The sequence below is a fragment of the Mastomys coucha genome, unplaced genomic scaffold (assembly GCF_008632895.1).
Source record: "Mastomys coucha isolate ucsf_1 unplaced genomic scaffold, UCSF_Mcou_1 pScaffold15, whole genome shotgun sequence".
Taxonomy (NCBI): domain Eukaryota; kingdom Metazoa; phylum Chordata; class Mammalia; order Rodentia; family Muridae; genus Mastomys; species Mastomys coucha.
The window spans coordinates 87,760,222-87,782,848 of record NW_022196897.1 but is presented as its reverse complement, the minus strand read 5'-3'; the positions used below and the strand labels follow the sequence as shown (position 1 = coordinate 87,782,848).

The window sequence follows — 22,627 nt, the reverse complement described above, 5'->3', positions numbered from 1 at the left end:
AATCTTTTTAAATTTGAAAAAGAAAATGAAATATATAGAATATAAGCTTAGGAAATAAGTTGAACAGAAGTAACAAAGAAATAGAAAGAAATAGGGATGGGAAAGGGAGAAGGAAAGTCAATTCTGTCTGCATGAGAGGGTGGGGTGCTTTCATAGTCTTATTTCTAATAGAGAAATGGCCAAGTCAGGAAGAAGAGAAGGGCTTCAGGAGGAGTGTGAACAGAGGCGATGAGTCAAACAGCAGGAGGATAAGTAGACTGTGCTGTGGTTCTAAGAATAGTTCTAAAACTAGAGAAAACATAGGAAACAGCTCATGCAGCTAGCAGTGACCTTGAGAACAGGAATCAGAGCCAGCGATGGGAAAGAAATTACACGAGATTGGAGGAATCATATATGTGTGTGTTGCTTTGTGGACCTTGTTTTAAAGGTTACGTTCTTCCAGGTATCTAGCATCTCTTATATTGGGGATAAAGCTTGCTTTTAATAACAACCTTTAATTTGTAAGAAAAACAGTAACAAAAAAATGGTTACTGGGAAATTGCCTTTTAAATAATTAACTGTCCAGATGTGTTTGATATGATCCAATTTGCAAAAATTTCTTTTTTAGCCAAACTTTCAGAAACATCCTACACAAAACAGGGGTTTGGTTTTTTGTTTTCTTTTTTTCTCTTGCTTTGTTTGTTTGTTTGCATGTTTGTTTCCTTGTTTGCTTGCATTTCTTATACTTTTGCTCAGCTTTAGTGAAATAAGAGATGTTCATATGAGAGTGATGCTGTAGGCCTGTTACCTCAGAACTTATGAGGCTGAATCAGGCCTACTCTGAGTAAGTGGGTTACACAGTGAGACTCTTTCAAATGCTGAAGAAAACAATCCAAACAAAAATATATAGTCATGTAGGTGCTTGCCTGTGGCAGAATGGGGGAGCCCTGGACATATAAGAAAGTTAAAACCAAGTTCTTTTATATTGATGGCTTTCTTGAGTGGCCATTCGTAGTTTATCTGAGAAAGCACTGAACCAAAAGCATAACACACTAATCGTAAGCTAACCTTTTATGCAAGTAGCAACAAGTATATTTTCTATTTTGTGTTGATTTCTTTCCTTCAAAATACGCTTTTCAATACTTCCTTTAAGTAGTGTACTTGAAGCAAACATTTATAACAGCATGGTTCTCTGATTCATCATAACCTTTTTTTTTAATTTTTAAAATTGGTTTTTTAAAAGTGTTTATATTTTTATTAAAAGACCATGTGACTTTTAATGTTATATTTTTTTGAAAATTTTTTATTATTTTATTTATTTATATTTCAAATGTTGTCCCCCTTCTTGGTCTCCCCTCCACGAACCCCCCTCCCATCTTCTTCCCCTCCTCTTTGCCTCTAAGAGGGTACTCACCCACCCACCCATCCTCTCCCTCTTCACCCCTCTAGCATCCCCCTTCATGGAGGCAACAAGCCTCCACAGGACCAAGGGCCTCTCCTGCCATTGATGCCAGATAAGGCAGTCCTCTGCAACATATGTAGTGGGAACCATGGACCCACCCATGTATATATTCTTTGGTTGGTGGTTTAGTTGATATTATTGTTGTTCCTATGGGGTTTCAATCCCCTTCAGCTCCTTCAGTCCTTCCTCTAAATTCTTCCATTGGGGTCCCTGGGCTTAGTCCAGTGGTTGGCTGTGAATATCTGCATATATGTCTTAGTCAGGTGTTGGCAGAACCTCTCAGAGGACAGCTCTATCAGGTTCCTGTCTGCAAACACTTCTTGGCGTCAGCAATAGTGTCAGGGTTTGGTGTCTGCAGATAGGATGGATCCCCAGGTGGGGCAGTCTCTGGATGGCCTTTCCCTCAGTCTCTGCTCCATTTTTGTCCCTGCGTTGACAGAAACAATTTTGGGTTAAAACTTTTGAGATGGATGGGTGGGCCCATCCCTTCACTGGGGGCCATGTCTATCTACTGGAGATTGTGCCTTCAGGTTGTACCTCCCCACTTTGGGGTATTTCAGCTAATGTTGTCATCTTTGAGTCCTAGGAGCCTCTCAAATCTCTGGCTTTTGGGAATAGTGGTTCCTCCCATTCCCCACCCCAACTGCTACTTATTTCTATTCATTCTCCTGGTCCTCTAGACTTCTCTCTTACCTCTTCCCATACCTGGCCCTGACCCCCTTCCCCCCCTTCCCCCCCTTCCACATTCAGGTCCCTCCCTCCCTCTGCCTCCTGTGATTATTTTGTTTCCCCTTCTAAGTGGGATTGAAGCATCCATACTTTGGCCTTCTTTTTTGTTAAGCTTCTTATGGTCTGTGAGTTGTATTGTGGATATTCTGAGCTTTTGGGCTAATATCCACTTAACAGTGAGTACATACCATGTATATCTTTTGGGGTCAGGGTTACCTCACTCAAGATGATATTTTCTAGTTCCATCCATTGCCTACAAAATTCGTGAAGTCGTAGTTTTTAATAGTTGAGTATTCCATTGTGTAAATGTACCACATTTTTTTGTATCCATTATTTCATTGAGGGACATCTGGGTTGTTTCCAGCTTCTGGCTCTTAGAAATAAATAAGGCTGCTAGGAACATAGTGGAACACGTGTCCTTATTATATGTTGGAGCATCTTTTAGGTATATGCCCAGTAGTGATATAGCTGGGTCTTCAGCTAGAACTATTTCCAATTTTCTGAGGAACCACCAGATTGATTTCCAAAGTGGTTGAGCCAGTTTACAATCCCACAAGCAATGGATGAGTGTTCCTCTTTCTCCACATCCTCACCAGCATCTGCTGTTGCCTGAGTTTTTGATCTTAGCCATTCTGATTGGTGTGAGGTGGAATCTTAGGGTCATTTTGATTTGCATTTTCCTGATGACTAAGGATGTTGAACATTTCTTTAGGTGCTTTTTGGCCATTTAAGATTCTTTATTTGAGAATTCTTTGTTTAGCTCTCTACCCTATTTTTTAATTGGGTTATTTGGTTTTCTGGAGTCTAACTTTTTGAGTCCTTTGTATATTTTATATATTAGCCCTCTACTGGATGTAGGATTAGTAAAGATATTTTTTCCCAATCTGTGAGTTGTCCTTTTGTTCTATTGACAGTGTCCTTTGCCTTACAGAAGCTTTTCAGTTTCATGAGGTTCTATTTGTCAGTTATTGATCTTAGAGCATTGGTGTTCTGTTCAGGAAATTTTCCCCTGTGCCAATGTGTTCAAAGCTCTGTCCCACTTCCTCTTCTTTTAGATTTGGTGTATCTGGTTTTATGTGGAAGTCCTTGATCCACTTGGAGTTGAGCTTTGTACAACGAGATAAAAGTGAATCAATTTGCACTCTTCTACATGCCAACCACCAATTAAGCCTGCACCATTTGTTGAAAATGCTTCCCCCAGCCCCACATACACTCTACGGTTTTGGCTTTTTTGTCAAAGATCAAGTGGCCATAGGTGTTTGGGTTTATTTCTGGGTCTTCAGTTCTATTCCATTGATCAACTTGTCAGTCTCTGTACCAATACCATGTGGTTTTTATCATTATTGTTCCGTAGTACAGCTTGAGGCCAGGGATGGTGATTTCCCCCAGTTCTTGTATTGTTTGGAATTGTTTTCACTATTTTGGGTTTTTGTTATTCCAGATGAAGTTGAGAATTGCTCTTTCTATTTCTGTGAAGAATTGAGTTGGAATTTTGATAGGGATTGCATTGAATCTGTAGATTGATTTTGGTAAGATGGCCATTTTTACAATGTTAACCCTACTGATCCATGAAAATGGAAGATCTTTCCATCTTCTGAGGTCTTCTTCAATTTCTTGAAGTTCTTGTCACACAGATTTTTCACTTGCTTAGTTTGAGTCACATCAAGATAGTTTATATTATGTGTGACCTTTGTGAGGTGTGTCATTTCCCTAATTTCTTTCTTAGCCTGTTTATCCTTTGTGTAGAGGAAGGCCACTAATTCGTTTAAGCTAATTTTATATCCAGCCACTTTGCTGAAGTTTATCAGCTGTAGAAGTTCTCTGGAGAATTTCTGGGGCCGCTTATGTATACTATCATATCATCTGCAAATAGTGATATCTTGATTTCTTCTTTGCAAAATTGTATCCCTTTGACCTTCTTTTGTTGTCTGATTGCTCTAGCTAGAAGTTTGAATAAAATGTTTTTTGCGTGTGTGTTTTGTCAGTTTACCTGGCACCCACAGAGACCAGAAGAGGGCATCAGCTCCCCTGGGGGTAGGTGATTATGAGCAACCTGGTGGGAACTGAGAATTGATTCTCTGAAAAAGCAGCTAGTGCTTTTAGCCATCTCTCCAGCCCTTACACAATTTTTTTTTTCAAGAAGTTGTTTCAAAGAAACAACTCTATCAAATTAGTTTACATTGTTCTGTCTAACTGAAGTGGAGCAAATGTGGGATCTGATCAGATCAGTAAGGTCTAAACTGTAGCCACTTCTTTCTTCTTACAAGCTTCTAAAGATACTCTTAAAGAGTGAAGCCAAAAACTGTCGAGCAACATGAAATTTGTTAGATAGATCTAAGGACAGCTTTCTTATATTTTGTAATTATAAGAACTTTATGGTCTTTTTTCATAACTAATATCATTGTCATGAAACACAACCTAGTCTGTGCTAATTAGAATGTCAGAATTATAGGTTTTGCATTTAAAACTCATAATGGTTAATCAAAACCTAGTTTGAATTTTTCTTGTTAATATTCTGTTATTCACAAGAATCAAACTAGACTTCATCCTATTGCTTGTCTTGCACCAAGACAGAGACATTTATTGGGCAGTGTTTATTCTACTACCTGAATTAAAGACTTGAGATAGCTCAACAGGTAGTGCATGTGAGCTTGCTTCTTTGATTAAAGAGTTCTATGAATTAGTGACCTGTTTCTGCACCTTTTATTTACAATGCTATAAGCAGGAATACTGGATCATTGAAACCATGTTTATTTTGTTTTGTAACCTCAACACTTACTGGTATGGATTTGAAACACAGTCATTAATATATATCATCTTTTACAATACCTGTGAAATATTAGGAAACCTTGTTAATTAAGGTTGTGATCTACCATGTCTGGATAAGTCCCCTGAGCTTGGTGCAAAATGGAGGACTCTTTCCAGCAGGGCTTCATCTTCTCTACCTTATCTGGGAAGCAACCCCCCCAGCTTCCATCCCCCAAAACACACTACCTAAGGAATGCCACTTAACCCTTTGTAGAAATTACAGGTTCAACTTCCTGATATGACTCACCATGCAAATGAGTGAAACCCAGATTCTTAAGCCTCAGCCAGTGAAACTTCACCCAAGGAAGAACCTCTTCCTACTTTCCACAGTTTATATAGTCCTTTTTCACCCCACATACAGTATATGCATATAAGCGGTTTTCTTGAATACTGTCAGAAAGAACTGCTTCATTGAACATCTCTGGATGAGAATTCCTTCCTGCTGGTGGCGTTCACTGCCGACTGGGATCCTGCTGACCCACCAATTCCGGATTTCACTATCCTTTCCCACCCAGTGTGCTTAGTCCCTGCACACCAAGGAGAACTTGGATCTGCTCCATTCTTCCCTGCTTGGTGTATGATGCCTGACACCACTAGGGATGAAGGTAAAAAACAGAATCACAATGAAATAAACAATTTGTCTCATTTTATGAATGAACAGTTGTAGACTAAAGTTGGAGAAGTTAAATAGTTTGCTAGTAAATGATGGACCAGAATTGAACATTTATTTTTTTTATTGAGATAGGGTCTCTTTATGTAGCCCTGGCTGGCCTGGGACTCAATAATGTAGACCAGGGTAGCTTCAAACTGATAGAGATCCTCCTGCCTCTGTCCCCAAGTGCTGGGACTAGTGGCATGTACCGCCATGCATGGCTAAGGACTTAACTTTTGGTTTGTCTTATTCCCTGTTCTTCACCTCTACAGATATAGGCTGTAGATACATATAGACTGTTATGGCCATTCTTGGATTATTTTTCCCTCACATCTTCTTTTCCCTTACCTTATTGGGATCCTTCAGCCCAAGTGGCCACAGTCCCAGAGCACCAGAATTGGTCAGTAACCTTTCCTAAAGGACAGTGTGGAAAGATGGCAGAGAGCCATAACATCTAGCTCTGGCTAAGGAAAGAGCGTCAGGTGATTGACTTGATTGGTGGAGGACAGCAGTTGGGAAAACCACTCCTTTCTCAGGCCAGCTCTAGCTTCTGGCACAGGAACCACTCAGATAGTTGTGGTTCTTTTCATCTTCTCAGAGAGCACAAAGCAGAAAATGAGTCTCTCTCACTTCTTTATATCCTTGCGAAAGAAAACCTCTTCCTTCTTGCTTAGCCCTCTATTGGAAAAATAATGTGAGTTCTGTAAACATTTTGAAAAATACTAAAAAGTATGAAAAAGAAAGGAAGGAAGGAAAAAAGAAAAATCACTTATTATTTAATTGTCCATAGTCGTTTATAATATTTGGGGGTTTTGTTAGTGCTAGTTCTTGTATCTCAGCTACTTCACATGATTAAGTGGTAGTTCCGAGATCTGCATAGACCATTACAAGATAGGAGTAAGTGACATTAAATGAGAGATGTTAAAATATGGGATGCTACCGGGCTTCTATGCTTTGCCTTTCAGGCTCTCCCTCCCTCTGTGTGTGTGTATAAGCATATACTATGTATGTAATTTTGTTTTCTAACTTTATACTTTTTTTTTTTTTTTTTTTTTTTTTTTTTTTTTTTTTTTTTTTTTTTTTTTTTTTTTTTTTTTTTTGGTTTTTCGAGACAGGGTTTCTCTGAGTAGCCCTGGCTGTCCTGGAACTCACTTTGTAGACCAGGCTGGCCTCGAACTCAGAAATCCGCCTACCTCTGCCTCCCAAGTGCTAGGATTAAAGGCGTGCGCCACCACCGCCCGGCCTAACTTTATACTTAATAGCCTTTATAAATGTATACATTTATATCATTTGAATACACTTTGATCCTTGAACCCTAGTTTGGGGGTACTAGAATCATGAAAGCCAGTTGCCTTTATTGCCAAATAGAAATTTTGCTTAGTAGGACCCTTAGACTTTTTCATAGCATGAAAAGATTCTGTGCAGCATTTTTGTTTGTTTTTGTTGTTTTGTTTTCTTTGTATCTTGGTAAATATGATGGTTGTACAGTTATCCAGGAACAATAAAAATATAATGCGGAGTTGGGCTCTTAGTCATACACCACCTACTTCATTGCATCAGTGTCCTTACTGGTTCATATGCTATATATATGGTGGCTGACTAGTACTCACTTGTAAAGATGACCACCTGCTCCAGTCCTCTTACCACTTCATAGATGAAGAAAGAGATCCAAGAAGTTAAAGACTTACCCCCAAGTATAACAGACAGAGAAGGCTGACAACTCTCAGAGCCCCAGCTCTGCAGTTATCCTTAGTGTGTGAGTATAAAGAGATCACGACCCTCATGCATTTATGACTGGGATGAATAATGGTGTAGCCACATTGATCAGTAGTCTCAGTCCCTTTAAGGGCTCTGATCATTGAGTTATTATATTATCCAGCAGTTCTATTGTTGAGTACTCAAAAATATTTAAGAGAGATGAAGGCAGGTGAACATAAAAATATACACACTTATCTTCACACCAGCATTAGTCATTCTGTCCAGGAAGTAGAAACAGCCTCTTTGTCCTTCACGGATAAAAGGATAAAGTGTGGTACATCTACAGGAAGATACTATTTAGCAATGAAAAATAAAGTGGCAATACAGGACATACTATCAAGTACCCTTGGAAATATCATCTAGTGGAAGAATAACTTTTTTCTCTATTAGTCAGAATCCATCCATCTTTCTTCCTTTCTCTCTTCCTCTCTTTCTTTCTTTCTTTCTCTCTTTCTTTCAATGTATATAAGTACACTGTTGCTGTCTTCAGACACACCAAAAGAGGACATCAGATCCCATTACAGGTGGTTGTGAGCCACCATGTGGTTGATGGGAATTGAACTTAGGATCTCTAGAAGAGCAGTCAGTACTTTTAAATGCTGAGCCATCTTTCCAGCTCTTAGTCAGAGTTCTTAATTAAGAAACTTTTAACAGAAAGAGATCAGCAGGAGAAAAGAGAATATAAATTTATTTGCTAGTATAACCCAGTGAATAGGCTTGAATTGAGGTGTGAATACCATTGAAATGAGCCAGTTCTGGGAGATGGCCAAAACAGATTGGTAAACAAAGAGTAAGAGGCTGTATGTGGTACATATGCTTTGGTGATTTAGAGGCACCTTTAGTTTCTGTACAGAGAGGGAGAAACCCTTAGACAGATTTTCTTTGTAAATTTCTCTCATGAGAGGGTTTTTTTGTGTTAAATAATTGCAGGTCAGTGCTGGGAATGGTAAAGTGTACTTGTCATTTAGTAGTCGAGAGACTGAGTTAGGAGGATTGCTGTGAATTCACAATCAGCTTGAGCTACATAGTTAGATATTATCTATATGAAAAAATAACAGTAACAACAAAGTCAACTCAAAATAATCTAAAAATGAATTATATTTTGGGGTAACCTGTCCCATTCTCCAACAGTTATATTTTGGAGTATCATATCCCTTACATAAGTTATTCACAGAGGACCAGATATTGCATGATTCTACTTACATAAAAGCTGAGCTTGGCAAATTTGTAGAAATAAAAAGTAGACTTGTAGACTTGATGTTTTCAAGGGCCAAGGAGAGGATCTTTGATGCCATTTTAAAAGCATGGTGTGTCTTTGAGGGATGATGAAAAGGCTGAGATGGGCGGTAGTGCTAGTTCCATGGCCCTAGGTGCTGCTAATAACCTGAATAAAAAGGAGCTGACAGTACACTTTGTCTTTTTTAAACATTTGGAGACAGGGTCTTTTTACAAAGCCCTGCCTGTCCTGGAACTCACTATGTAGACCAGGCTGGCTCCCAACTCACAGAGATCCTTATGCCTCTGCCTCTTGAGTGCTCTGATTAAAGGTATATGCCCCCATGTCCAGAACACTTTAATGAATGAATTATAAGACCTGTGGATTATACCTCAATAAAGTTCTTCACTTGAAATGTTAGCCATGAGCAGTGTCTTTCTTTTTCTTCTTTAGATAGTGAATGAGGGTCAGGAACTCGAGGTTCACCTATAACACATAGAAGCAATATATATACAACAGTTATTTAGAGCTCAGGCTTCTGGATTCAGCTCCTATCTCAAGAGTAAAGCTTGGGCAAATCCTGTGCTTGCTCAACTTTTGATTTTTCGGTTTTTGTCTGTAAAAAGGGGAGTAGGTAATAGAATATACTTCATAGATTGTATGGAAGGTGATATGAGATAAAGTGCTTAATATGATATCTTATTAATGATGGCTTTCTTCTAGTTTTGAGAAACTTCTTCAAAAGGGGGACAAGTGGACTTGGGGACAGCTATGTCCCTATAAAATCGAGGAGACCCTTCCAATCCTTTCTGAAAATAAATAGCTAGATTCTATATTGGATCAATTAACTCTTCTGATAGGACCATCCCTATCTCTTTGAGTGATAATGATATGCAAATAGATTCTCTCAGTTGGGATCTCTTGGAGTGACTGGCAAGGCTCACTGTGGGCCTGGTTTGGCTGTAGCTTTCTGCTCATGCAAGCCAACACAGAAATATCCATCATGGGTATGTGCAGCTGTGTGTAGGTATTCCTGATAGAAACAAGAATCTACTGCATAACATCTGTTGTGCTGTTCTAGACTAAACTCTCTAGTTAGCAGAATTGCCTGGTGCCAAATTAAAAGAAAGAGCAGTTATGGTTCATTTAAGAATCATACCATTTGTAGCCCCACTTTAAAGTAAATTCTATGAAGATTCTTCATTCTCTCTCTACTCTTATTTGCCCTGAATCTTTAGCCTTTGACTATACTCTTTTTTTTATTGGGGCCCTCAAATCATAATGAACCTCTGCATACATTGGCTATAGGCAATTTAAAAGTAAGGTGGCAATGATTTTTGAGTCATTAGGTGAGCTGGAATATTGTTAGAAAATGAAGGGACTGAGCATTAAATAGCTTAATAAAATTAATTCACTTTGATGTCTGCCCTTGCTCCTTTCTATACTGACAGAAGACTTGATAATCTACTCTGATGAATGCTTGCAGGGGCTGATTACATGGCTAATAGGGAGAGGGGAGCTGAGCTGTCCAATTCCTCCATAGCAGTCACGCTTCATGTTTGCAGTGCAGGATTGTATTTGACATTTAATTTAGAAGCCTGGGAACCTAGATAGAAAACTCTATGATGACAGTGGTGATAAAATCAGCTAGACTTTTATTTAAGAGCCTGCATCCCCTACTCTTCCTCCCCTTTTCCTGGTATGTTAAACCTTTCAAGAAATAAAATTATAGTATACTCAACGAAAAGATGCTTTCTTTGATAACTTAAAACTAAGTCTTCAAAGTGCAACTCTCAGTCTACTGTAGTCTATATGTATACTTTTAAGGCTATATAGGTATAAAATTTGAGAATAATGCCTCTTTAATTATCTCTGCATCTAGATAAAAGGCTAAAATAAACAAAAATTGAGGAAATAAAGTACCTTATAGAAGTCATAGAGCGTATGATGCTGATGAATTTTCTTTCTGTGATCTTTTTGTTTTGTTTTCTTGTTTTGTTTATCAAGATAGGGTTTCTCTGTGTAGCACTGGCTGTTCTGGACTTGCTTTGTAGACCATGCTGGCCTCAAACTCAAAGAGGCCCATCTGCTCCCTGAGTGCTGGGGTTAAAGATATGCACACCACACTGGACCTCTTTCTATAATTTTTATGTAGTATAGGACAGTACTGACATTTTACCTATACAAGTACACTAGGGATAAATACCAATACAGAGTTTATTCAGACTTTGAAGCTGAAATATTTGTATCAAGTATGACAAGCTTTTCTTTCCATGTATGGTAAAAGTGTTAGAAGGTCTGGTACACTTGGCACAGCACCTATTATCTGTCATTTAATATTCTAGAGCCTTGAGTTTTATCTTTAGAATAAAATTAAATATTTAGATAGAATAGAATATTGTGTTGTAATTAATATTTTGAAGATGAAAATTTTTATTTTGTGATGCCAGAGCGTGAACTGGGGACTTTGTATATGCTAGGCTAGCACCATATCACTGAATTATAACAATAGGCCTCAAATTGGAGAGTTTTGAGGATATAAAATAATGAATGAACATTTGCTCTTACAGCATTTGGGGACCTGAAAAGCATTTTAGTTAATGAGCACTGTGGTTCTTTATATTTGGATATATAGGTGTTGTTAAAATTCCTTCCCTTGAACAGAGACATAAAGAGTATCTACCCCTCCTCTTCAGGTCCAAAGACAAACTAAGTTTTAATTCTACCAAGGTTCACCCAGGTGAACCAATTAGTTTTTTAGACTTACTTACAGAGCAGTGGGTGAGGGATTATGGACCAGGAGCATATTTTACCTATACAAGTACACTAGGGATAAATACCAATAGAGTGACCTTATAGGTGACCTTACAGTAGCATCCAGGAAGGATGGTAGCTTCCTTATAGCTGCATAGATGGAACCTCTTCCCCACCTCATTCCCAACCTTTATACTCTAGTCCTTCCCAGAGACCCAAAGACCCTATGTACTTAGGACAGAATGACATAGGAGGGCTGGCTGGATACAGAGGCATGGGTTGCATGATCCTTCCCACTGCCTCCTTTCAAGAGAATACCAACAGACAGCAAGTCCAGCTCTGATGAGCAGGTCCAGCTCAACTGAAGATGGTGGTAGTTTGCTCTTGAGGCTGTCTTACACAAAACAGGGTATGCATTTCTCATATGAAAGGAATAGGGTTTACATCTGCACAGAAAGAACATAGGATAAGAGTCAAGTTACAAGGCTGAAGAGACTACTGTGTCCACAGACTCTGTGTAGGTGTCACAGAGCAGAATGTGACCTATCCTTCCTACATATTCTGCTTTGCTGCTCTTGTGGTCTAGACTATCTGGGATGAAGCTCAGTGATAGCTTGTCAAACTAGAGAAGGTTGCCATTGCTTTTTAACAATGTGGAACTCCTGAGGCAAAATGTTGCAATGCCCACTTCTAAGCATGTTTTTCCTGTGTTCTCTCAAGAAACTATATTTTCAGTTCCCCAGTGTGAAGTCTTGCTAGGAACAGCTTATGAGAGCTCTGTGAGTATCACAGAAGCCCACAGTAACTGTTGAGATACTGTTATCTTCCAGCAGCAGATTCCTCATTGGCCAGATTCCTCATTGGCCTGTATGCCTGGAGTAACACAGAGCGCTTTCCATGTGGTGTTTTATGCTAAATTCATAAAAATATCTATGAGAACACTGCTACCCTGCTTTACAAATAAACTTTCATTTGCTTGAGCTTCAAAAAGTGGCTTAGCAGAGCCAATCCAGAAAACCCCTTTTCTAGTATATCAGGCAGCATGGGCTCTACCATTGTGAGTCCTTGCAGGAACAAAGACCTGGAAAAGGAAAGTTACCTACCAATGTCTTTCTGGATGTTCCTGGTGGTATGCAGTTATTTTGGTCAGAGTTTCCCTGATATACAAGTAACTGGTTTTGAAGGGAAAGTGTTTGGATTAAAAGATAACTAGAATGGAGGTTGAAAGGCAAGTCTCTCTCTGTTCTTTAATTATATCTTTTAAATTAGCTTACAGAGTAATGAGTTTCCATAATGTTTTTCATGCATTCTTAGTTTGGGTTAATCAAATCAGATCACCACTCCATCCTATCCCCTGTTTCCCTACCTTCAACCCTGTGTAAAGCTTTAATTTCCAGTATTTCTCCACCTACTCTCATCTACGTGCTCTCCTCTCTCCTCACCCATAAAGATATCTTTACTCCCCCCTCTGTCCTCCTGGTATCCTTTTAGTTTCCTGAAATCCATAGATATTCATAAATTATATACACATAACTAAAAATTCAAGCTAAGAGGCCTGGCAGTGGTGGCACACACCTTTAATCCAGCACTTGGGAGGCAGAGGCAGGCAGAGTTCTGAGTTCGAGGCCAGCCTGGTCTACAGAGTTCCAGGATAGCCAGGGCTATACAGAGAAACCTTGTCTCAAAAAACCAAAAAAAAAAAAAATTCAAGCTAAGATCCACATATGAGAGAGAACATGTGGTGTTTGTCTTTCTAGGTTTGTCTTACAGACCTAGGTTAAGATCTGTATTCAGCAAATAGAATAGGCCTTCTTTCTTTATGCAAATGTAACACACTCAAAAATAGTATAAAGTCTGTGCCCACAAACTCGTAGTGTCATTTTCTACCTCCCACTTCATTACCAGTAGCTGTCTCTCTAGTTTATGCTGTGTTAAGTGGAGAGGAAACAGGAAAACAAGAGAGACTAGAAGCACTCTTCTTAGTTTTTATAGGTCCTGAATATCCCTCGAGACTGTCTACTTTTATATTCCCATAGTGCAGGTCACCCTCAGAAGTGATGCTCAAAGGTTTGTGATTGTGGCCTCTGTTACTATTCTGGGGTCAGGCAAAGAGAGAAGCATTTTAAGAGCAACTGTCAGTGTCAAGTCAATGCAAGCACAGCATCCCCTGTGAACTGTTTGGTGTTGCATCCATTTCAGTGCATGTCACTAGGTTACACATCAAATTGTCAAGATAATAAAGTCACAGCAGCTGACAACAGGACAAGCAGTCCCAGAAGGAAATGATGCTTGGCAGAAATGCTGCATCCATAGTGGTTAGATGTTCATGTCTCTCACTAAAGGCTGCTTTGGCAGTGACTGTCTCTCAGCTGCCTGGGGTGGACAGTGCTCTTCACGTCTCAGTTTCATCAGCAGATTCACTCATGTGCTTATCAGGCCTTTTCAAGTACCCAAACCTCCAATACACATTGGCCTCTGATAAGAATACACAGGGCATGTATGTTTATGTTGAGGAAGGAGAACTCTGGGGGAAAGAGAGGAAGAAGCATAGTGCCATATGTAGGAAGCTCTAAAATTCAGGGCTCAAAAACCAAAATTCACAGTTTAGAGAAGAAATAAACACTAGAAGAAGGATGGAATATTTCTGATTGAATTTTTGGATTGTTGTCCGTGAGAATGTGATTTGAAAAGTTAGAGGTATAAACCAGGTGAAAAACTATCAGAGCTTCCAATGTGGTGAGATTGGGGATTATATATAGTTACGAAGATTGAAAGGTGACATTTGAAGTCAAGGTCAGAAAGCTAAGAATTCGGGCCAAGGAGAAATGAGAAGAGTATTTAAGACGTGGTTGAAAGTAGAGTAGGATTCTAAACATAGGCTCACATCAAGTGCCCTGTGACTTAGAACTTTTAGAATTGGTGGTGGGGAGGGATGGGACTAGGTTAAAGGGCTATAATAGAATGGACAGGGAGGGCTGAACTGGAGAGCTGAAGTGTGGATCTGGGTGTCTGTTGAAGAGCAGTGGAGAGAATACTAGGAGAGAAGGGGGTTTTCATAGATAGGAGAAACCTCCAGCTATACTGTAGAAAGTAAGGGTAGTGCAGCTTCATTCAGAACCATTGCCTACCACTGTATGTAAAATCCAGAGATTAGGAGGGAGGAGAGGAAAATAAAACTGACAGGAACTGGTATCTTGGATGCCTGCCTAAATGCCCTTGCTGTGAATGAAGGTGGAAGGGCACATCAGTGTTTTATGGAAAAACAAGATAGATAGAAAGCAAATTATGTACTTAGACTATGCAAATTTAACTCCAGTCAGCCATTTACTTGGGGCAGAATTAGATTTACTTCTTACCTCAGTTTCTTCATCTGTAAACTGAATATAATGATAGCTTCCTCACAGTGAGGTACCTACTGTGATAGCTAACTGAAGAAATGTACACAAAGAGCTTCTGATAGTCCTTAACACAAGAAATACTGGGGTGGGGAATGGGGAAACAACGTAGAGATGGTAAGTAGGAGTTAGTGGTGATTCAACTTGAAGTGTGAGACTTTAAGTACTAGAAAAGTACACGGATGGAGAGGGTAATGTGTCAAGAGGAACACTAAGATGGGTTGCCTGGAGAGAAAATCCAGGTATAAAGGGCCTTCTCCAAGGTTGTGATAATTGCATTCCAAAGATGGGATGAAATTGCTAAAGCAGAGTCTAGTGTTTCTCATTGCTTCCAGCAATGTCCAGAGACACTTTTGATTGTCACAGCGGAGGTAAGGAGGATACTGTTGGCCATCATACAATGCCTTAGCATCTCCCCACAGCAAGGAATTACTACCTCCGAGTGTCAGTGGTGCAGGGTTGAAAACTCTCAATCATAGTGAAGTGTGAATAATGTGTAGCTTTGCCAAGATGAAGTTGGTAATGAGGGAGCTAGAGAAGTGTCACAACTGTGAAAGAATTCAGACTAAGGACATAGCTCCAATTCTATAGACATTTCAGTGGGAACCGATATGGAATTGGTGACTAATATATGCCTTAATGGTGGAGAAGAAAGGGCTGCGTGTGTTACATGTCTTGATAAAGCTTGATTAAAGCTAGGAGAGATGGGTGGTGCTGATGAGGCAGCATTAGTATAGGAAAAGGTTCTTGTGTGTTTTTCTATACTTCTTATTTATGCCATGTCATCACAACTGCTGATTTGGACTCCATTCCCCTGAAGAAGGAAGCTTCTTATTTGGGTATCAAATGTGTTCAGAGACAAATCTGGATTGGTGAATTATTGTTTCAGTTTATACAGTTATATCATTTCAGAAGAAAACTAAATTTGGGCTTCATTTTTTTTAATAAAAAATGAGTCTCTAAAGGTTTAGTGACAATCAAAGTCACCTAGCTGTTCAGTTGTGAAAGGCAAGGTTGACTTAGCATTCAGCATCTCTGATCTTCCATCCTGTGTGTTTTCTAGGCAGGATGTTGCATGGAGTGGTTGTTAGAACACTTTTTTGAGAACAGGATGACTAGAACTGGATCTTTCCTTTACTGTTGTTACCTGCTACATAATACTGGATGAATGGTGTGTGTAATCATTGCAGTTTTGGTGTACTTGAATTTAACATGAAGCCCTCATTGTCTATCTGAGAACTAAGTAAGAAACAAACATAGGATAGTATCTAGAATAGTCCCTGAACATGATGGATATTAATATTTGTTGTTGTCCATGATGCCATGTCTACTTAGCACATACTGGCCTCTTAATTTGGAGGATCATTATGAGTTTTAGTCATCTGGTGTGCTCAAGAACAGGCTTTAGGTTCTAAAAAATATTTTGATAAATATCTAACTGCCTGATTCAACAAGTGGCTTGAAGTGCAATCACTTACTCTTTGTTCATGAATGGGGAATGCGCATTGTCCCAACATACTCAGGAGGACATCTACTTTCAGGTCTTGTACACCCTTGTTTACAATAAACCTCATTGCATTGTCTTTGAAGAAGTGGTTATCTTCTAGAGCTTGTTAACATAACTGGGATCATTAAGGGAAGGGAAAACCTGACTGACACATGGCTGCTTATCTCTGAAGACATGCAAGGAAGATGAGAATGCTGGTTTAAAGAAGATTGGGTGTTTGTTTATACTACTGGGGATGAAAGTCAAGAATACTGCATATTAGAGACAAGCACTCTACTACTGGACTGTATCCGAACAGGAAGACTTGAACCATCACTGTACTTAATGTCTTCTCAACATTCTTAACACTCCAGTGTAAAACTGAAGAAAGTCAAGTTTAACTAGGTTATGGGAATGGCTTTACTAAGAATGTTGATGATGCTATGTAGTTCAGAATTCATATTTGCTGTGTTTCTAAACTGCTTGGTAATTTTCTGAGCCTGAGATATGCTCTGTTTAATTCATAAACTAGCTTTTTCAGTCATGTATGAAACATAGACTTGTGTGATCTTGACATTAAAAGAGGCTTGCCTGCTTTCTCTATAATACATCTTTATTAAGCCATGATGCTTTCTAGCTATCATTCTTCTTGTTCTTTTTAAGCTACCTCTAATTAGTAAAAGGAAATAAAACCTTACTCTTCTGTAGTTCAGCTAGCAAGGAGTTAATAGCTTCTAGTTCATGTCAGATACTTTGAGTGAATATTGTTTTAAATACAAGCTTCTTAATTCAAGATTTTATGTGTTCAATTATGTATGTGTGAAGTGTCAGTGTGTCAGTGTACATACCTCTTGGGTTTAGTCTAGCTAAATTCAAGGACATACATAATACATCATGGGATAAGATTTAACTCTTTAAGATGTAAAATCTTTATTCTGGTAGGGACCTAAAGAGAACTATCCTAGTAAATATGGAAATAACTCGGTAAAAATGAACTCCATTGCTAGGTGTGGTGGCATATGCCTTTAATCCCAGCACTCAGGAGGTAGAAGCAGGCAGATTTCTTTGAGATCCAGAACAGCCAGTTCTACGTAGAGAGGCCTGCCTTGAATAAATTAATAATCTAGAAGGACCTGAGCAGTCCAAAAGTGATCAATAGAGACAGACATTTTAGCAGAAAACATATGGTACTGGACTAAACTTGACATTATGACTGTTCTTCCCCAGAGCTTCTCTTATTAACCTATAAAACAAGGTTGCCTGTAGATATTCACTGTTGTGTTCTGACCATATACAAATTAACCACCAATGTTTCCAAATTATAGACAATGCTGTGTTTAAGTGTTAACATTGCATCCTAATGCAGTTGTAACCAGATAGAAGATTATGTTGGTAAAGTAAGCACTAAGGGTTTTGGCAAATTAGAAACCAGACAACCAAAGAGATGATGCTCCTTTTACAGTTTCCTTTGTGTTAAAGGACCAAGTTTTTCCCAAGTGACATTTTCCTGGAGACGCTCAGTGTCCTAATAAGTACATACCTCAAAGGAAGGAGGCATAGTTTTCTCTTAATTAAGTAGTTACATCTTGGTTTAATTAGCTTCTGAGATTCCACACTAAGATTTTCTTTGGAGTAAGTCTTGATTGTTTAGTAGATACTATCTAGAAAGAAGCTTCCTGATTCCATTTCCACCATTCTGTATATTGATCTTTCTTCTCTGACTTTGTAGAATTTTCCTTTTTTATTGACATCACATAGTGAGACTATTACTGACATTTCTGGAGAACTTTAGGACAGGCTGAAAAAAGTACCAAGAAATACATGCAGAAATAATACCCAAGGTTTCCAGGTAATAGGAACCAGCATGAAGGGTTTATTGCTTTTTGAGAACTGTGGTTTTAGCTGGATAGTTTCAATGACAAGGTGAAATAGAACTGGAAGGAGGTTTAGAAAGCAGGAGGTCCTAAACACTCTTTCTTCCACATGCCCTCTCCCAGGGAGGCTATTCTGTAGGTTCTGGAGTTAAAGTAAAGGCCATGACTCAGAAGCTATTTTTCAGAACCTTGAACTAGGTTAAAGAATCCCCATCTGTTAATTGATATAAACAGAAGTAGGAGGACAGTATAAAGGCTTGGTAGACTATTCTGCTCTCTACTCTTATTTTTTACTTCCTTTATATAAGATGAAATGTCTTATTGAAAAAGTATTTAAAGCAATAGGAAATGAAGAATTTAATTATTAAAGCTTAGGATTAATTGTCCTTTCCTCTGATCCTGTTTTCCTGCCAGCTTCCTAACTTTGAACCGCATGTGTGAGATCTAGTCAAATAGATTGCAGTCCATTTATGTCAAAATTGCCATTTTCAGTCACTTGGAGTTAAAAAATATTTAGAGAGAGTACTGGGCATCCCTTAGTGAAACTTCATAGATTTGGTTTTTGAGAGATATGCCAAGGTCATTTAACAGTTTATTTTAACAGTAGAAATGTACAGATAATGCTCATTATAGCAGCACTAACATACATGAAAATAGAAATATAAAAGAATCATATAACCACAAATCCTAGTTCTCAGTCTGGCAAATTCATTACTACATTAATATCATTTAACATTTCCCTTCCTCTTTTCTCCAGCACCAGGGAGAGCACCTACCTATAGAGACATTTTGAATTCTGGAGGCCTTATATCACTTAACCAGTTGGTATGTCCCTGGCTACTTGGCATAAAGGCATTCTTTTGCTTTGGCATCCTTATGGAATTGTTATAAAGGCTGCTTAAGAACTCACCAATCTTTATTCACTTTCTTTTTTTTTTTTTTTTTTTTTTTTTTTTTTTTTTTTTTTTTTTTTTTTTTGGAAATTTTTCTATTTGATTTTTATAACTTTTTTTTTTTACCAGTTTTTTATTAGATATTTTATTTACATTTCAGATGTTCTCCCCTTTTCTGGTTTCCCCTCTGAAAAAAAAACCCTATTCCCCCCACCCCCCTGCTCACCAACTCATCACCCTCTCCCACTTCCTGGCCCTGGCATTCCCCTACACTGGGGCATAGAACCTTCACAGGACCAAGGGCCTCTCCTCGCACTGATGACTGACTAGGCCATCCTCTGCTACATATGCAGCTGGAGCCATGAGTCCCACTATGTGTATTTTTTGGTTGGTGGTTTAGTCCCCTGGGAGCTCTGGGGGTACAGATTAGTTCATATTGTTGTTCCTCCTATAGGGCTGCAAACTTCTTTAGCTCCTTGGATCCATTCTCTAGCTCCTTCTTTGGGGACCCTGTGCTCAGTCCAATGGATGGCTATGAGCATCCACTTCTGTGTTTGTCGGGCACTGGCAGAGCCTCTCAGGAGACAGCTGTATCTGGCTCCTGTCAGCCAGCACTTGTTGGTATCCACAATAGTGTCTGGATTTGGTGACTGTATATGGGATGGATCCCAACATGGAGCAGTCTCTGAATTGTCCTTCCTTCAGTCTCTGTTCCACACTTTGTCTCTGTTACTCCTTCCATGTAGTATTTTGGTCTTCCTTCTTCTTGAGTTTTTACAAAGCTTCTGTAAATCAAAGGACACTGTCAATAGGACAAAAAAGAAACCAACAGATTGGGAAAAGATTTTTACTAATCCTACATCCGATAGAGGGCTAATATCCAATATATACAAAGAACTCAAGAAGTTAGATTCCAGAGACCCAAATAACCCTATTAAAAAGTGGAGTACAAAGCTAAACAAAGAATTCTCAACTGAGAAATAGCAAATGGCTGAGAAGCACCTAAAGAAATGTTCAACATTCTTTATTCACTTTCTAATGAGCTAATTAAAAATGGCCTCACCTACTTTGAGGCTTTTTATTCCTCAGTTTCCTTTCTTAATTTTTTCCCCAGTTTTATTTCTCCCCCTGCTAGACTTCTATGAAAAAAGTACCAGGCTGAGACCAAAAAGATTGGACTCTCTTCCTCTCCTATAAGTGTCTGTTTCCTCTCTATAAAAGAAGTTCACTTAAGTTGATAACTACCTTTTTCCTGTTATCTGTAGTTCTACTTCTTCATTGTTCAGTGTGTATGTGTGTGTGTGTGTGTGTGTGTATGTGTGTGTGTGTCTTACATGTGTATGTATGTCCAGTTGTGCAGATACTAAAGGTTGATATGCAATGTCTCTTTTAACTATTCTTTATTTTTTAAATTTATTTTTTCATGAGTATTGTATATAATGTGCAAACTTGTATATATGCATGTTTACATATATATAGACACATGTTTGCATGCAAATGGAGGCCCTACGTTGACATGAGAATTCTTTTTCTTGCTTTCCTTTATCCATTGGGCAAGGTCTCTCAATTGAACTCAGAGCTTGCAGATACAGTTTTACCGTTTCCACCTTCCAATCTTTATGATTATGGATGGGCTACTATGCTATTTTTTACTGAACCTGGAGCTCATCCTTTCTCTTATACTCACTGGTCAGGGAGCTCCAGGATCTTTCTGTCTTCCCTGTGCCACCTCTGTTCTGCCCCAGCACTGGGGTTGCCAATGTATACCAATGCACCCATTTTTTTATGTGAGTGCTAAAGTAAACAATCTAGGCCCTTGAGCTTAAAAGCAAACACTTAAGCAAATAAACCATCTCTTGTCTCCTGTTTCCTGTAGCTCAGTAGTATAACATTTACCCTGCATATGTAAGGCTCTTGGTTTGATCCTCAGAACCACAAAAAAAGCAAAGCAAAACAAAAACAAATACAGTTTTTAAAATAACATGCTTGCAATATATAGTTACTGTCAAAATTTGGAGTATTTAAAAGTTCTTATTTTTGTAGGCTTTTAATATAGCTTCGCTGCAGGTGTGTGCATGTGGTTTTGGTGTATAGTTGTAGTAAAATAAGACAATAACATTTTTGCTTACTATGTTGAAAAATGTAAAACTATGGTATTAACCAGTATTGATAAAGTTATAGAGAAATGTTTCCTTTCACACATTGTTGTATAATTGCTACATCCTTTGCAGAAAGTAGTTTAGCAGCATCACACAGTAACTTTAGAGTATATATAAAATGGCTTAGTGACTTAAGAGGTCTCTGAAGACACTCATGTAAATATTAAGAGTAATTCCTCAGATATTCATTTCTGTGTTGTCTGTAATAGTAAAAATATAAAAATTGTGCATTTCTCTTATAAGAGGAATAAATGGGATATATCTTTATATCCTACAAGTGGTAAAAAGTAATACAAAAAAATGAAGATGCTGTCAGTAGTCACTATCTTTTAAGTGGAAAAGCAAGAACAGAACAATATGTTTATTGTAATCCATTTATAGAAACATTCCCAGCTAATAAGTTTGTGAGAACCATATAGAAAAATAGACTACCTGCTGAGCTGGTAGGTTGTTTGCATGAGTTTGTTGTTTCTCCTGTTTTCCTTTCAAAACAGTCTTATTGGATTGAGGAACATTGACTCAAACCCCCTGATGCTCCTAGCTCTGCCTCCTGGGTGTTGACGTTACAGGCATATACAGCTATTCCTAGTTCAGACTCTCTCCTCCTCATCCTGTTTGTTTGTTTGTTTGTTTGTTTTAAAAGAGACATTTATAGCCCAACTATCCTGGAACTCACTAGTAGTTTATGCTGGCTTTGAACTGTTGGCTTTCCTCTGTCTAACTCTCTATCGTGCTGGGATTATAGGTATAAAACACCATATCTGGCTAGAAATTACAGCTTTTATTTTATGTATTCATCTATTATAATTTTTAAAGTAGCTATATATAACAGGTAAATCAATAAAACCCAAAGGGAAAAAGAGGATAAGGAATTAGTTCCTGTACAATAAAGATGGTTACCAGGAAATTTATAAAAGGTGTTGGAGAATTATTGTTGAATGCATACTTCTAAGACTTCAAAATGAGATAGCAACCATAACTTAGTTTGTATTTTGAACAGAACTGCCTAGCACTATTAAAAAAAAACCTCTACCTTTTCATTTCTTCGTTATGTTTAATCTACACTTCTTGTCTGTTCTACAGGTAACTCGAGACCAGATGAAAGTATTTATACAGCAAGAATTTAAGAAAGTTCAGAAAGTGATTGCTGATGAGGAGCAGAAGGCCCTTCATTTAGTGGACATCCAAGAAGCAATGGCCACGGCTCATGTGACTGAGATATTGGCAGACATCCAATCACACATGGATAGGTTGATGACTCAGATGGCCCAGGCCAAGGAACAACTTGATACCTCTAATGAATCAGCTGAGCCAAAGGCAGAGGTAAATGAAAATGCTGGTGATTTGTAGCGGGAGAACTATGATGAACGTTACCTTTAAAAATGCCTGTTTATAGCAAGGCGGTGGTGGCGCACGCCTTTAATCCCAGCACTTGGGAGGCAGAGGCAGGTGGATTTCTGAG

General features: G+C 38.6%; 1 protein-coding gene across 1 annotated transcript in view; it reads left to right on the top strand.

Annotated features, from left to right (window-relative positions):
• Trim44 (tripartite motif containing 44) overlaps positions 1-22,627 on the top strand; it is a 106,341-nt gene that overhangs the window by 21,619 nt on the left and 62,095 nt on the right. The window contains exon 3 of the mRNA XM_031371156.1: positions 22,249-22,488. Coding sequence (XP_031227016.1) covers positions 22,249-22,488 — 240 coding nt within the window. The remainder of the gene's footprint in view (positions 1-22,248; positions 22,489-22,627) is intronic.